The 18,104-nt window shown below is 36.7% G+C and overlaps 1 protein-coding gene across 5 annotated transcripts in view; it reads left to right on the forward strand.

Annotated features, from left to right (window-relative positions):
- The first annotated feature begins 287 nt into the window (after nucleotides 1–287).
- The window catches only part of LOC109072985 (EH domain-binding protein 1-like), a 126,456-nt gene continuing 108,639 nt past the window's right edge, over nucleotides 288–18,104 (forward strand). For 3 of the 5 annotated variants that reach the window (XM_042742256.1, XM_042742257.1, XM_042742259.1), the window contains exons 1-2: nucleotides 288–689; nucleotides 1,811–2,275. In XM_042742256.1, the coding sequence (XP_042598190.1) occupies nucleotides 2,172–2,275 (104 nt within the window). In that variant the 5' untranslated portion in view covers nucleotides 288–689; nucleotides 1,811–2,171. The remainder of the gene's footprint in view (nucleotides 690–1,810; nucleotides 2,276–18,104) is intronic. The other 2 variants (XM_042742258.1, XM_042742260.1) reach the window with 1 other exon arrangement.

Genomic DNA, 18,104 nt, shown 5'->3' on the forward strand with positions numbered 1-18,104 from the left:
CCATAATAATAAATATTCCAGATAACAAAATTGCCTCAGCCTATCAGATTTTGCAAATTTCTTCTTTCTTTTAGTCACAACACTCATATTTAATACACTTTATACCTAACACATAGAAGACGGTTTACATTACTTACGTTCCTATTCAACTGTGCTTGCTCACACAGGCGGGTTAAAGATCTTTGAAAGATGTCCCTATCGACCAATAGGAGCGCTCACTGGCAACAAAAGCTTTAAGAAGTGTCATGAATATGTAAACATTTGCAGCTCATCAGCCAATGAGAGACGCGTGGGGGCGTTTCTCGGCGACTCCGCACAGATGTTTGACTGAATGTGGGATTGGGGAGGAAAATGATGGAGTCTTGATGCGTTGAGTTTGTGTGTGAATACGAAAACAGCGCTGGAATTTCCTCCTTTCGACCGGGAAAACCGCCACTGCTTCTCGGCTTCAAGCTCCTCAATTTGGTCGTTGGCGGTATACGTCTCAGTATCCAAGGGATTTCTGTTTCGCTGCCGCTCTTTACCCTGGGATAGCCTGCCTGGCTAAGGTTAGCCTAGGCTGCTAGCGGAGCTCTATGGGAATCTCCAGCCGGAGCGGCTCTTTAGCTCGCTAGCGGACTGAATGCAGCCACGCGCCTCCCGCCGCATCGGGCGCGTTCAGCCGCTATTGCTGCTGCATTATTCACGCGGTGAGTGCAGGAATGCGACCAAAACCAGGAGGTTTATGAATAATATCTGTGAAAGGGTCTCTGTAGTTGCAATGGTTTCATTATCGATTATTAATGATCTGTTAACATATCTTGCTAAACAGGTAATATATATATATATATATATATATATATATATATATATATATATATATATATATATATATATATAAACATAAACACTGGACTTTAAAGAGGATCTTTAACTAGTAACCTGAGAAAGTCTATTTTAAGTCTCTTTAGTCAGTTTGACAGCACGGACAGTTTATCAGTTTGTAGTATGTGAGGTTTTTGAAGAAGCCTTGCATCAATATAAAACTGATCTCGTGAATGTTTGAACAGCAACAGTTGTTATTTAAGACAGTCCAGGACAACTTTTAAACTTTTAACCTATAACGTTACTATGTAAAGTCTGACAGCATGGAACAAAAACAAACAAACAAACAATCTGGTTGTCAGCTTTCTTGATATTTATGGAATAACACAATAGTCAACGTGCTGTTGTACAGAATATTGGCACAACTTTCAATATAATAAAGGCTAAATGGTGTATAGTACTGTTTAGCCCCCTAACTACATACTTCACAGCCTTTTTAAAAAAAAACACATAATACAAATATAAATGATTTTTTTTTTTAAAAACATTATTTCATTAGGCAAAATCTATTACATGCCATCCTTTTGCTAGAACACCCACTTTTTCCTCAGCTTTGTTTTTTCAATAATTTTCCCCATAGGGAATAAAAAATAAGTTTCATAAAAAAAATGACAAAGCATGAACCAATCCAGCTACCTGCAAGGTGAATGACATCATTGCAAACTTTGATTTTGAAAAAGTATTTAAAAAATCATACAAAAAAGGTATAAAACCTATGAACTCTGTTTCCTGATACCATCGCTTTCCATTGCCTTGCATAGATAATTGATAGGTATGCATTAGTGCTTAAATTAGGGATGGTTTTGGTCAAATTATTAAGCCAAAACTAACAGATATTTAATGCAAAAATTTGATAATCAAAGATTGACAAATGAGTTAGTGGATATCTTTTGGTGCAACAACCTTTATCACTAAGATCTAACCGCCTCCCTCTTTGTCTCTGTAGGTTTATTGACACATTGAAAGGAGGAATATTGGATTACCATGCACTGCTTACATTTATTTTGAGGGATTTGCTGCACGGAATGAGCTCTGCGAGAGCTGTCAATCACCCTGGTGGATTTAACATGTCGTGCCATCATGCTGATCTGCGATCATCCACACTAATGTTTTGATGGCAAGGGATCTACGTGTTTTTTCCTTTCCTCTACCTGATTTTAAACCCCTTAAACATCAGTGAATGCACAAAAGCTGATTTTGGACGGATACTTTTGAGAACTTTTCCAAGGAAAGGATTTGTGAGGGGGTGGCATCAGAACGAGACAGTATTTTAAACAAACTGTCAGCTCTAAAAAGAGGGCAAAACCATGGCTTCAGTGTGGAAGAGACTGCAGCGTGTTGGGAAACATGCTTCCAAATTCCAGTTTGTCGCCTCTTACCAGGAACTCGTGGTGGAATGCACAAAGAAATGGTGAGTTGTCACTGCTTGCATGTCTCCCGCGTGCCGCTACTCATATCCAGCCCAGCTTGTGTGTATGTGTGTATGTGTGTATGTGTGTATGTGAGCACGAGCACCAGCTTTTGGAATGCTGAGTTGGCCAGTGACGTATCTAACAGCAATGATTTATCCATTCCTCCGGGAGTCCCTGTGTGTAGGGAGAGGCTGGCAATATGCAACTATACTTTTCCACATCAGCCCTTTTATTTTCTCTTCTCTCTGTTTAGGAATCATGCACGATGAGTTGTATGAGATTAGCTGCAATGAAGCCTGAGGTCTCCTTCGCATATTTCAGCAGATAGGATGTAGATCAAATTGGATGTAGTGAGATGTTAAACATATGTTATTATATTGGGGAAGGGCAGGGCAATTAATATCTAGGCTTTAACATAGATGTGTCATTTCCATGTTTCTAGGGGTCACAACGGAGGGTTTGAATAAATGTGATAGTTATCTTTTAAAGATTTTTTTTAGTTGCATGTAAGAAAGCAGTTACTAAATGTTGGCTTAAGAGAAGCCCTCTTGATATGGATCTTCTAAGTATTGTCAGTCAAATATGATATATGGAAAAAATGACCTTCTCCCTCCGTTTATACAAGAATAAAGGGGAAAATTATTGGAGGAAATGGGATTGTTATAATATCAAACAAGCAATGGCTAGACTTCCAAAGCGCCTCAACTTCTATCTGTTCCATGCGCTTCTTGATTTCTTGTAAGACCTCATGTAACTGTAATCTTTCTCTTTCTGCTCTTTTTTTTTTCTCTGTGAACCCAAGTGTCTTTTGGTAGATATTTTGATTTCCGTTTTCTGTTTGTATGTCCTAAAACAAAATTTGTCAAAAAATAAAGTAAAGGCTTTATGGTCACCCCTTTAAATTTTTGGGGAAGAAAATGAGTCTTTCTGTGGATGCCTTTTTTTAAAGATCTGTTTAAATGCATATTATCGACCTTACTTTAAACAATTCACCCGTGTGAATCAAAACTCATTCTTCTGATGAAACAACAGACTTTTCTCTGGTGACTTATGCTGGTTTCTGCAATCATTTTGTCCACAAAAACCCCTTTTGTATCATCGACTGCAAGCTTGGTTTCAGATCTGCCTTCATCCAATCAGCAACTGATGGATAGAACCTCTATAATCTGTTTCTTTTGAATTTATATCAGAATACGAAAGAAAATATCTGTGGCTTCTTCCGTTTCATCATGACTTTAAAATTTTACATTTGTCCCGGTTTTGGTTACATCCTTGCTGCAAAGTATGTTCACAGTGGAATGCTGCTCAGAGGTTAAGGTCAGGTTGTGGATTATGCTGTATTAGGGGTCAAGGACCCAGCAATTTCTCAAGTTATCTGTTTTCTCTCCTATGTTGCCTTCGGAGTGTTGGAGTTTAGAGTCTCTTGTAGATTTCCAAAAAGAGTTTAGTTCTGCAGTCATGGCGGATGGCAAAACGTTCAGTTCTCCACAGGGGAAACATGACTCATATTTACTCAGCTCAAAGTCTGAGGACTTCAGGTGCGGCAGGATTGTTTCTGGGGCCTGGAGGCATGTCTAATTGAGTGTTTCACTCTCGGGTTTGACAAACACACACCCCTGAGGTGATTCAGATGTGAATGTTTCAGGTAACGATATGGTAGAAATGCACTAATGTGGGTAGGGCTGGCTATCGAGTTTGATACTTTTTAGGCACCGACCGAATTACCTTGATACCATCGAGTATCGAAAAACGTCTTGTCGTTCGGTACCAAACTTCGATACCTAAGGGGTTACATAATGAGATAAACAAACAATATTTATAAGACAATAAATAAGATTTATATTCTGCTTTTACTCACTTTAAATCACCATTGAGTGTTTGTGTTAACTTCCGATTGCTGTCTAATGTGTGTTTTGGCCATGTAATGTTGCTGAAATATTTAATTTCAGAACAGCGGTTGTTGAAGAGAGAACACAGACTGACAGCGCTGGAAGCTGCTAATGCTCATCAGTAAATCAGTGGAAAATAAATAGAAATTATGATTCTGTCTGAGCTATGCATTTTAAAACAAACACGCACTAGTGTAAATTAAAAAGTATTTGAACTTTATTAATAATATTTGTACTGATTTATTGTGTTGGTTACATTTTGTTCCTTTCTGCGGTGGCTCAGGAGATGAGTCTTTGAGTCTGAATAAACATCAACAAACTGAAAAATAAAACCAAAGTTTTATTTTATTTTTTAAAATCTTGTTAAAATTTATTTCATAAAACTGGTATCAAAAAAAGTATCATTCAGGAACCGGTATCGAAGTCAAGGTATCGGTATCAAAAATTTTTGAATGATACCCACTACCCAGCCATAAATGTGGGCTGCTAAGGGCACTGCTGTGAACTAAATGCCTTTCTGTGGAAAAACAATATTAGAAGAGTTTGGTTCCAAAACGTGATAAACGCCATTTTAAAAAAATAGCGTTTCCGCTAAAATTAGTATTGTATCTGGTCTGTATTGAAAAATCAATATTAAATTTTGCGTTAAATGCGATATCCGCATAGTTATTCTGTCGTGTTTTTTCCCTTTCTTTCTAAACTGCGACAAACGCCAGTCTCCCTTCTCTGCTGAATGTGATATATCCGCTAATCCAATCACAGTGCACCATTCCGGTAGTAATGTCAAGACAGTAATGTCGGTGCTTTGAATACACCCGGCATCCTAGTTTTTTTCTCATCTACTTTGTAATTTGTGATCAACAAACAAACACGATAAATCGCATGTGATTGTCATGCGCATCTCGTCAGTAAAGCCAGTTCTGTGATTAATAGTAAATCTCCATCACATGCTTTCAGATGGATACATAGAGCCGTAGATCACTGACAAGCTATGCAATATCGTGTTCATAATCAGATGAGACGCATTCGATTATAAACGCGATATTGCATAGCTTGTCAGTGTAAGTGTTTTTATTAATGCCATTTATGTTTTTGTTAATACAGCGTATAGCAGTAATGTTGTTCATGATGAAATTTTCTTTTATTGCTGTAATTAATTTATTGCATTAACAAGATGACCCGTTGAATTCATTTTGGGAGCGATGACTGAATTAATTTATTTTTAGTCCTATGCCTGTGTATAAGACAACAATTTAAAAATTAAAAATAACATCAAAATTAAACTGCTGAAAATACACAAAATGGTAAATCCATTTTGTGTATTTTCAGCAGTTTCAATATGAAAAATAACCTTTATATTGATTCAGTGGATTTATTGCATTTTAGGAAAAAAATACAATTTTATAATAAATCTTTGAAAATCAAAATCAGGATTTGATTTTTTTAATGTTATTATAACCTAAAGATGCTATGTGAATGTTTGAAACAGAAAATAGTGGTTTTCATCTTGCTACTTTCTTGGTAAAGAAAACACATTTTTACTCATATTAGTCAAAATGGATTTATAGCATTTTGGGAACCAAACTCTTCATTTCTTAAATGGTTTTAAGACCAGAAAACATTCCTTCCCTCTTCTTACATGTGTGTTTTGGATGCGCAGACTGTTGTCTGCATGGTGATTTGTGGACCAATGCAGAGTCAGATTGGCGCTGGTGCTGATGAAAGGGCATTATTCACCTACTGGCAAGAAGCTCAAAGGCGTTTATACCAGGGAGAGGTTAGTGCCTCAGCTGCTTGCGTGTGTGTGACTGCTACGTGATCTCTGTGCTTTGTGCTTCATCTGTCCAGTGCGCCATTGTTCTGATGGAAAGTTTTCCAGATTTGGTCTCAAGTGGAAACGGCTCTCTAAACTTGAGTAAAAACTCAGATTCTCCACTTTTTATGTAGAAAACCACAAGCATTTGTTCTGGAATGCAGGGGAGAAGGAAAATGTGTTCGTGGGAGCAATGAAAGGATGTGTGAGCCAGCAATCAAATAAAGAAATAATTTGAATAAAAAAATCAGTTTACAAGTTTTAACCTAGCATAACACCTTCACTGGTTCTGATCCCATATGGATAATGTTGTTGTAGGGTGTATGAAAGATGAAAATACAGCATTCTGTGAATGTTAAAGTGGATGGAATAGGTTCATGTAGGAGATTTGGCATGGCCATCAGCTCTGATTCCTCAGCTGAAATATGGGTTCTAGTATTTCAGTCATTAACTTCCCCAGTGTTGTGTTTGTGTGTGCATATATCATTAGATCATTGATATCCAGAGACCATCCTGTGATATGATTTATCCGTAGCCAGATAAGCCAAGCACAACAGCTCCGCCAGACACATACTGCAGGAGCAACGTCCAGTCAGGCCACAGCCAGCACCTTGGGCAGTGTTCCAGAAGCATGCTGCTAGGATACGGGACACGCCACGGCCTGCTTAGGTATCCCCGCCTGTTGATTCAGTGCCTTCTAGAATGTTGGCCTTTGCAGTTCCCTTGTCCCTTGGCAACATCAAATGTTTATTAGTTGAATCTTTCAGCGTCTCTGGTGTAAAGTGCTGTTGTATAATCCTGCCGATTCCCACGCCTCTACAGCATGGCTGTGGTGGTGTTTAAATAATGTGGAGAATTGCTGAAGTTATTAAGCAAGGATGTATTAAAATGACATTTAACATTTATATTGTCACTAGGGTTGAGCCGATAGACGATGCCATCGTCTATCACCAATGGCTGATAGATATCATGATGTTGAGCCGGCATCGTGATTCCCCCCTCCCCTCATACCACCCCCAATCCGCCCTTTTTTTCCAGTACCGTGATCAGAAAGAAAATGACATGTAGTACGGAACCCCTAAAGGGAATAAATATGAGATGGGAGGAAAATCATCCTCAGTCATCTCTCCTAACTCTCTGTTTGTGGTAAGTGAAATTTTAAGTACTGTAATGTAACCAGCTAATGTTAGCAATTGTTATTTGTTTTCTGTGCCTTTCTGAATATGGATTCACGCTTCGGGCACACCCCCTAACTTCGTCCGATGCCAATTTTGTAGACATCGCCCAAGCCTAATTGTCAGAAGAGTTTTCTATTTCAAATAAATGATATAACTGTGTATTTAAAAATTATTCTTTCAACAAAAATGGTTTTAACAATGATAATAATGATAAGAAATGTTGGTCACACTTTATTGAAAGGCCCAATTCTCACTATTTATTAACTATGAAATTTGCCTCAATAAACCACTAATTACTGCTTAGTAAGGTAATTCTCAAGTTTAGGTATTGGGTAGGATTAGAATATGGTCATGTAGAATATGTGCTTCATAAGTACTAATACATAGCCAATATACTAGTAACATGCATGCTAATAAGCAACCAGTTTGGAAAAATAATATAATTGTTTCCTGTAGGCTACTTAAGTGTTACCGCAATGTTTCTTGACCATCAAATAAGCATATTAGAATGATTGGCTGGAGTAATGGCTGCTGAAAATTCAGCTTTCCTGTCCCAGGAGTTAATTATATTTTATAAATATTAAAATGGAAAATGTATTTTAAATTATAATAATACTTCACAGTATTACTGTTCTGTTTTTACTGTATTTATGGTCAAATAAATATGTTCTTGTTGTGCTTAAGAGACATCTTAAACATCACAAAAAATCTTCATCTTTCCTGCAATATACATACATTTACACATAATTTTTGCTTGTTTTGTGCGAGTTTCTCCTTTAACTTATGTTTGTTGCAGGTATGTGAATTCTTTGAAATGATGATTTGAACTTTTGCTTTGATGTGTCAAAGTTTTATATAAATAAGCTTGACATTTTTTTTTTGGTTTAAACATCTAACTCTAAAATTGTGTACAATTTGCGAGATAATATTTGTTTACTTTTGGAAACACTGGCTTTATAATATTACACATTTTTCTCACACAATATAAATGGGTCTTTATACATGAAAATATATAGCTTCCTTTATGTTTTAAGAATGAGGTTCCTTTGCAAGGGGTCTTTAGTATCAAAAGAAACCCTTGCTGTCGAGTTTTGCAGCAGTAATGTGTGGCTGCTTTAGAGTATTGGCCGGGGCAGCCAGCTGCTTTTGCATTCAGGCCTGGTGCCACGGGTCAGTCCGACTGGAATGAGGAAGCAAAATCCTTCAAAGTGTTACAGCAGCCAAGCCTAAACTCGGAACTTTAAAATCCCAGCATGCTTCATGTGGGATTTCACTTAGCTTCATATATTTCAAGGCTGCCAAGAATCTCATCTTTATTGGTGAATTATATTTGACTCAGGGGCACATTGACACTGAGTCTGGAATGAACTTGGATGTATATACAAGAACTGCATAGTGACTTACAGCGCACTCCATATTTTCAGTTTCAACTTAAAAACATTCAGTGAAAGATAGATAAACATCAAACCCAAGACTTTTAGACTTTCTTCACTTCCACGCCTTTTTTCATGCCATTTTCTTGTTTTTTTCAAGAGGGATTGAGAAAAGGAGAAGATGATTGAAGAGAGGGGGAGAGAGAATGTGGCTTAGAATGTGAAATAGTTTTACATATAAGCAGAGGGAAATTGACCAGAGATACACGTTTTAGTACTCCATTGTACTCTTGCACTTTCTGATCTGCTCTGATGTGAGCCCTTTAATACCTCTGTCTGTAGGCTCAAGGTTCAACAGAATCGTTCAACTCAAATGTGATCCAGAGTGCTAAACTGGGTTTAGATTAGGGATGCACCAAATGTTCGGCAACCGAATAAGCGAAAAGACCAAATAAATAGTACCGAACAATGACGTGATGCGATCAGAAAGAGGTGTGCACTAATGCAGCACACATGTCGGCAGTGTGGAAGCATTTAAAACTGTCCGAGAAAGGCGCAAAATCATGAGAAGCACTAACATTGATAGACTGCTTAGTATTGCATCTCATGTTTCCGATAAGAAGTGTAAGGGGTGGTTGTTGCTGGTTACTGTATGATTATTGAAATCGCGGAATGACCTTAAACAATTAGTAAACAATCAGCGGAATTTTGTGTTTTCTAATACATGCACAAATTGCTCGTATTCTGACAGCGCTGCATGAGCTTGCAGAGCTATCTGCTTATAGCCAGGGACAGGGTTCAAATCCAGAGTGCGAGGAAAATCTGTGCTGAAACAGTGTTACTCGTCAGTTGCTCAGTCACATTTTTATGATTTTTTTTTTTTTAAAGGCATGTTACAATACGATACGTGCGACAAACATCATTTATAAATCTGCTGTTGTCAACAAAAAGAAGCGCTGAGGTCTTCGGGATTCTGCCTAAATAAAAGCTGAGAAAAAGCAAGAACTTCATCAGCATTCAGAAATGTTAGTATTTTAATTTTACTGTTGTTCTGTAAAAAAAAATAAAAAGTAAGACATTAATAACGATAATAATAATTACAACAGCTCTATTAATAATTTTTTATGACATTCACACATAGTGTTCAAATTGGGATCTGTAGTATATTCTAATGTTTTGAAAGAATTATCTTCTGCTCAGCAAGGCTGCATTTATTTGTACCGTAAAAAATACATGCCTGATTCAAAAAGGGGGTCTCAAAAATGACAAAAAAATATTATTTTATTATATTATTTTATGTTATTATATTATTTTATTTATTTTATTTTTTTATATTATTTGAATATTATTTTTAATTTGAAGTTAAATTGTGCTTTGTTGGTATAAAATCTGCTTGAATGTAAAAAAAAAATGTACAGTGTTAGTTAAGTATTATTTAATTGTTGTTTTGTAATTGATTTTTTTCTTTGTAAAGCAAGGCAAAACAGTAAAAAGCACATTTTGGTTATTTATTTTATGCAATGGTGAAAAAAATTGGCAAAATACATACAAAAAAACGTTCAGTATTCTGCCTTCAGACCAGTGTTTTAATTTGTTCGGCTTCAGTTAACAGTAGGGCTGTGCAAAAAATCGAATACGATTTTCATGCGCATCTCTTCAGTAAAAACTCTCCTGTGATTAGTAGTATATCTTCAGCACGTGCGTTCAGATCAGGGTTGCCAGGTTTTCACAACAAATCCTGCCCAGTTGCTTCTCAAAACTAGTCCAAAACTAGCCCAATCGCGTTTCCAGGAGGTTCCCCGATAAAAATTGCATCCCGGGGTTAAAATATAAGTTTTTTGTCAGGGTTTCCCTGGTAATATTCACATTTTAGGGGCTAAATATCACGTTATTGGTATTGGGGTCGCTTCAACCCGCGGACATGAAAAACAACCGCAGACTTGGCAACACTGGTTCAGGTGGAGCGGCATTTACTACACAGAGCCGTAATTCACTGACAATCTACACAAAATCGATTTTAAAATCGCAGGCGATTCTTTGTCGATTTTGAAAGCGATTTTGTGTAGCTTGTCGGTGGACTACGGCTCTGTGTAGTAAATGCCGCTCCACCTTGAACCAGTGTTGCCAAGTCTGCGGTTGTTTTTCATGTCCGCGGATTGAAGCGACCCCAATACCAATAACGTGATATTTAGCCCCTAAAATGTGAATATTACCAGGGCAACCCTGCCAAAAAGGTATATTTTAACCCCGAGATGCAATTTTTTATCGGGGAACCTCCTGGAAACGCGATTGGGCTAGTTTTGGACTAGTTTTGAGAAGCAACTGGGCAGGATTTGTTGTGAAAAACCTGGCAACCCTGATCTTAACGCACGTGCTGGAGATATACTACTAATCACAGGAGCGTCTTTACTGAAGAGATGCGCATGAAAATCGTATTCGATTTTTTGCACAGCCCTAGTTAACAGTTTTAATTTAGGTGCATCCTTAGCTTAGATTATGTGTTACTTTATTAGAGCGAATGCAAAACAACACAGAGCATTTTTGCTATAGTGAATGCTTCTGAGCAAGCCGTTTAGTGAGATGGAGTGCAGACTTGAATACACACACTTTCTCTTGTCAGTAAAAGCAGATTCTCTTTTTCCAGCTGTGTTGTCCATGTATTCATCCATCTATTCAATATAAGAAATTATTATTTCTCCCCTCCAATTTTCTGTTCTCTCCTCTTTTTTTGGTTTCTCCACCTTTAGCAGGGCTTGACAATAAGGACTGCCTGATGGTCAACAACCTTAAATGAAGACCATCGTAAATAATCTTAATCATTCAAATACAAGGTTACCTGGGTAAAAAAAACATACTTTTTTATATTGTTTATTTAATGTTATTTTTAGAATTATGTTATGGAATGAGTGCAAAATATCTTTTAGCATCGAGTCCTGCCTTTGGCCTGAAAAATGGCAATTTAATGCTCAGATTGCTGTCTGTCACAATAAATCACCCTCTTGTCCACAACACACACAGATGCCTCACTCCCTGTCACTGTGAGTTAAGCCATTCAGGGTGAATGAAACAGACCCTCATTTGTCATTTCTCATATGAATGGATGCTGGCTCTTGGCAGGTTGTTTTTGTCATTTAAAGAAGAGCTCAAAGCAAGTTACTCAACATAAGTTTTACCCCAAGGTTGATTAGTACAGAAAATGACCAGTAATAAAATAATCAAAGTAAGTGATTCTGTCACAGTAGTCTTGTGTGTAATTTATGTACTTTTAAAATAGAGTGTATTTTAATGTGATTTTAAATGGATTACTGTAATGTTCCTAAATTATCTTTGCAGTAATTGGCATTATGCTGCGGATGCTGTCGATGGAGTTTAAGTTGTATTGATCCAGAATGTTCCTTTAAAGGGGTCATATGGTGCGATTTCAAATTTTCCTTTCTCTTTGGAGTGTTACAATCTCTCGGTGAATAAAGAAGATCTGTGAAGTTGCAAAGTCTAAAGTCTCAAATCCAAAGAGATATTCTTTATAAAAGTTGAGACTCGTCCACGCCCGCCTGAAACGGCTCGTTCTAACACACCCCCACATCGCTACATCAGTATGTGGGAAGATTTGCATAACGCCGCCCAGATGTTCACGCAAAGAAAGAAGGGTACCTTTTATTCTCGTTGTAGTATTGTTGTTGCCACCGCGGCCATGTTGTATAGACGCTGTGTGTTTCACTGTGAAAGCGAAACTACTTTGTTTGGCCTTCCAAAAGAGGACGATATCCGATTCGCCATGCCTGGAGCTGATCCGTGCTGATCGCTGAGGAAATGCATCAACTTTGCACTGTGGATTGCTGAATCCGATTCACCGTGGACGAAGCGGAGTCCAGCCTGGGGTCGTCACATGTGGTTGCTGCAAGACCAAGGTACGCTCCTTCGTAGAATCCACCTGGCACGCCGTTCTCAAGCCGCCCACCTCTGCTCACTCAAGCCGGCCGCGGCTCACTCTAGGCCTCTGGCCTCCGCTCACTCAAGGCCATGGTTTGTGACGCTGTTTTGTTGAGAAAGCAAAACTACTTTGTTTTTGCCTTCCAAAAGAAAACACGACTAGAAATCATGTTTTTATCACATTTATAATGGGTTTTATGTTTTTGTCTCGTTGCTCTGGCTGGACAAGGCATCACAATATGTTAAGAGGCGTAACATTTCCGTCACACACTTCAGGCATTCGGGCAATCACAACGCGCTGGATAGCTGGCCAATCACAGCACACCTCGCTTTTCAGAGTTTTTTGAACCTTAAACCACATAAACACATTTCATTACACCAAATACACAAAATAATGTTCTTTTTAGCAGCATCATATGACCCCTTTAATCATTTGTTTAGTGCCTCACTGGTATCAACCCATCCCTGGGCCTTTGCTTCATGTGGATGTGAGGAAATGACTGATGCCGTGTAGGCTGTGAAGATGCTGATCTGTGTGTGTTTGATTACACATGCTGAGCAGACTGAAGGTTTAATGAGGTCATGTAAGTGATCAGGGAATCGGGGGAGTCATGATGTATAGCTTAGGTTTCATTGATCAATGCACCTCACGGTAGCCATGTTTCCATTTAATCTTAATTGAATTTAACTTGTGCATAAAAGTAAAATATTGCATAAATCATTTGCAAGTAAAGCACTGTTGCGTTCAAGTCAAGAGAATAAAATTTCACTTCCTGGGAAACTGGCGTAAAGTATCAATAATAAAAATAAAAGCTGCTGCAACTAGGGAAGCCAGTAGCTAATTTTTTCCCCATAATAAATGAGTTGCGCCTCAGATCCTGCAGACAACATGCAATAAAAACGTTGTCATGTTGTCTTGCTTTTGGATGTCTGATGTTATGGGATGTGGGATGGCAGTTATGGGAGGTGATTAATTATAACAAATCATTTTGATGATGGACTTTAGCTCAGACATTTCAGAATTATTAAAATAACATTTGAGATGGTGTGCAATGAGATCGTGTGCTGGTTAGTTCAGTTATCCAATCACATGATCTGTTGAGACAAAGTCACATAACTGAACATCGATTAATTTATTTTGGTAAATATGTTTCCATCATAGTTTTTATTTTTTATTTTTTTAAATGTGTTAAAATCCTAAAAGTAGGTGGATGGAAATATAGCTACTGAGATGAATAGTGTTTCTTTTTTCTTTCTCTCAGTGCTTGTGTTTGGGTTCATGTCATCTGGATGCAGTCAGCCCTTATAATGAAGGATTCATGGCTTTATGTATCAGTCAGTTTGAGTTAATGGACTCCAAGTCCTTTCATGTGCCTCATGACACTGGGTGTGTATGTTTGTGTGCTCTCTGACTCAAATTAAAGCCTTTCTTGCTAGCAGGACCAGATAAGGGGAGATTTTCAGCAACTTGAAATGACTTGGAGGAAATCATTAGTTTGTAGCCTTCAGTGATCTTATACAGCTCAGTTTGCAGTATATGCAGTGTCATGTGTTTTATTTTATTTTTTTTACACAACCATTTTCTAACTGCTCTATATCATGATGGTGTGTGTGTGTGTGTGTGTGTGTGTGTGTGTGTGTGTGTATATACAGTACAGACCAAAAGTTTGGAAACATTACTATTTTTAATGTTTTTGAAAGAAGTCTCTTCTGCTCATCAAGCCTGCATTTATTTGATCAAAAATACAGAAAAAACAGTAATATTAAAAAATAATACCTGTGACTTAAAATAATAGTTTTCTATTTGAATATACTTAAAAAAAAAAAAATTATTCCTGTGATGCAAAGCTGAATTTTCAGCATCATTACTCCAGCCTTCAGTGTCACATGTAACATCCAGTCTATCACATGATCATTTAGAAATCATTCTAATATTCTGATTTATTATGAGTGTTGGAAACAGTTCTGCTGTGTCTAATATATTTGATGAATAAAAGGTTAAAAACAACTGCATTTATTCAAAATAAAATAAAAAATTCTAATAATATATATTCTAATAATATATTTTCTTTACTATCACTTTTTATCAATTTAACACATCCTTGCTGAATAAAAGTATTGATTTTATTTAAAAAAAAGAAAGAAAAAAAAATTACTGACCACAAATTACTGACCAGTAGTGTATATTATTACAAAATATTTATATTTTAAAAACATAGCTTCTTTTTTTTATTTTTATTTTTTACTTTACTTTTTATTCATCAAAGTATCCTAAAAAAGTATCACGTTCTGAAAAAATATTAAGCAGCAGAACTGTTTCCAACTTTGATAATGAATCATCATATTAGAATGATTTCTAAAGGATCATGTGATAATGATCCTAAAAATTATGACAGAAATAAATGATAATTTAAAGTATAATAAAATTAAAAACAATTATTTTAAATTGTAATAATATATTACAATATATCAAAATATTACATTTTTTTTCTGTATTTTTGATCAAATAAATGCAGGCTTGATGAGCAGAAGAAACTTCTTTCAAAAACATTAAAAATAGTAATTTTTCCAAACTTTTGGTCTGTACTATATATATATATATAATATAATATTACATAATTGAATTATCTTCAGTGGTGTTAAGAAGCAAAGGAACAAGAGTAATTTTGGGTCACTGAAATTATTTTTAAATTTAATTTTTTTCTAATGTTAAAAAAGCATCCAGTAATGATTTCAATGAAACTGTGCATAGAATTTTTATAACACCAGTTTATTTAGTGCAGGCACATTTTTGGTTTATTTCCTTATAAGGGTACCAATCGACCCTCACTGATTTTCTCTTTTTCTCTTTGTTTGTGTGTTGGTTCATTGGATGATTGCATCACTGATTGCAATTTTTCATAATGGCTTCTATAAAACAGGTTTTATAACTGACTCGTAAACTTAAAGAAATATTTCCATTACGATATAGTGCTGAAGGACCTGTGTGTCTCTATGAAAGATCTGCCACTCAGTTAGCTATGCTATGTTTAGAAGGAACTACTGTACATGTAATAAATTAAGTCAGATAAATCTAAGGTAATATGTTTCTGAAATATTTCTAAAAATTAGAAGGCAGCAGATTGAGCTGCAAACATTTATTGCAAGTTGGGAAAGATATAATAAATATCTGCTGAAACTAACAGTTTAAATAATATATTAATCTGACATTCAATTCCAAATTTGCAAATTCAGATCTATATAATTTAAGCTGTAAAAATGTGTGGGCAAAAAAAGTGTTTTAAAGCCATGATGAAATGGAAGAAGTGAGCTCTTTTCTTCTGTATTGACATGTACGTCCAAATGAAATGAATTATTGAAAATGCAGGGTGGGAAGTCAGTCCATCTGTTGATGAACTGGATTTAGGCACATCTAAATGCATGCTTACAGTCGATTGTAAGAAAGGGGTGGAATTACGACGTGAAAATTTGAAATGCATACATGATGAATAGTTTACAATAAGATGCAGTTAGAAAAAAGGGGGTGAATTTTCATTTGATGCCAACATTAAGTATAAAGAATATCTGAAATAGTCTTAAGAATTTCTTGACTTTGAAAATGCTTGGATATCCTGGAATGAATAACTCATACAATAAGTCTGTAAGTCATAGTTATAATTCATGTTTTGTAGGACACTTCTTGGGTGAACTGTTTCTTATAGGAATACAGTGAATTTCATGATGGTCAATTTCAAGACATTGCTAAGGCTTTCATTTTTTTTTTTTTTAAATGTGTACAAGAGATGTTTCTAAGACATGTTTACTCTCTTTCACTTTATTCTAATAAATAATTTAAAAACATGGCTACACAGATAGCCGAATCAATAACCTTCTCGTCTGCATCTCTCTCTTAGGCGTATTGTGTGGCAGTACCGTATTGTGTGTTCCTGATCTCCCGTTACAGGCTCTTTAGCGTGTTAATCTTAATATCACTCTGTTCCACTAGCTGCTCTCTCTTTGTCTTGCTCTCTTTGTTGTTTCAGACATACAGAGATCAAATCAGAGGGGGCTTTCTGATTTACAGCATTACTGTGTGCGTCTGTCACAAATGTTCCTTCCTTTTTATTGATGGAGCTGTTCATAGCCTAGAGATGGTTGCGGAAATCTGTATTATCATTATTTTTATGTCCATCCGTTCTGAGTCAGGATGTGGTTTAGTCTGTCTGCTCCTCCTCTCGTGGCGTCTCATCACTTCCTCTCCTTCCCTTTCCCTGTGGAGTGAGAGGCTGTAAGCTCACAGATTACAAGAGCATTGCTCCATAAATGACTTTTTAATAGACATTATGCATAAATATATGATATTTTTAGAAAACACATATCCCTGAATGAACTGTTAGTTATCATAATGTATTTTTACACAATCCCTTGTGGTTTGTTAACTTAATTTAGCCAGAAACAAAAAGGCCTTAGTAAATAAATTGATTTGAAAACAGTGGACAGCAGTTCATACAAGCAATGATTAGTGATTCACTTCAATCATCACATGTGATTCATTGAGTCAGTAATCACTCTATACATGCCTTAAGTCCGATTCAGTTACAGAGGGACTTGCCTGGTTCTCTAAATGATTCAGACATTTTAAAGCAAACAAAAAACACCTACTGTATGTAGGTAGTTAAAATGCATGTAACCACATAACATAGTTTAAATGCCAATCCATCCTTAAACAAAGGTTTTTAACGTATAAAGAAGCCATCAAATAGATCCTCTCAATCTGATCACAAGTGGTCACAGGAGATGCATATTACCAGCTGAATATTTTGGTGGAACACTTGTGATGTTAATACAAAGCATAAAGACATGCCGCCCTCTTTCTTGTGCGCTCTGGTTTTCTCTGTGTGTGAGCTTTAGCGTTTGTGTTGGGACACCTGTGTTTCTGCTGCCCAGTGAAGGATTTTCCTCCTGGGTTTGCCAGTCTGTGTGTGTGCCCTCTCTACCCTACTCCTCTTCCTGCTGATAATATCTCCTGCTGTGCGATGACCCACTTTGTCACTCCTTTTCTCTTTATTTATTTATGTCAGCACTCCTCAAATCTGCAGCTTTTGTTTTGCTGTAATCAGAAGTGTAAATGGCATCTTGAGGTACCGTGCATCTCAGAGACGATTAGTTTTGTAGCATTGATGTATTTTAAAGACTTTTGCCTTTGTCTTTCTGTAATAGAGTAAGAATAGCTCAAGATGAGTATAAAACTCTCTCTCAAAAACACATCAATAAGGCAGGAATTGTGGGTGGGTGGAGTGCATGTACAGTTCTCTCTCCACCTTCAATACCATGACTTAGGTGCACCTTGAGCAAGGCACTGAACCCCCAACTGCTCCCCGGGCGCCGCAGCATAAAATGGCTGCCCACTGCTCCGGGTGTGTGTTCACAGTGTGTGTGTGTGTTCACTGCTCTGTGTGTGTGCACTTCGGATGGGTTAAATGCAGAGCACACATTCAAGCTGCTTTCACACTATATCCCACTTTTCATACCTTTTAAATTCAATTTAAAGTAAGAATAGCTCAAGATGAGTATAAAACTCTCTCTCACACCCACAGCATTTTCCACTGTTTTTATGTTTTTTTTTTTATTGTCTATTAATAAATGTTGTAGATCTATGTTTACTA

The sequence above is a fragment of the Cyprinus carpio genome, chromosome B17 (assembly GCF_018340385.1).
Source record: "Cyprinus carpio isolate SPL01 chromosome B17, ASM1834038v1, whole genome shotgun sequence".
In the NCBI taxonomy this organism is placed as follows: domain Eukaryota; kingdom Metazoa; phylum Chordata; class Actinopteri; order Cypriniformes; family Cyprinidae; genus Cyprinus; species Cyprinus carpio.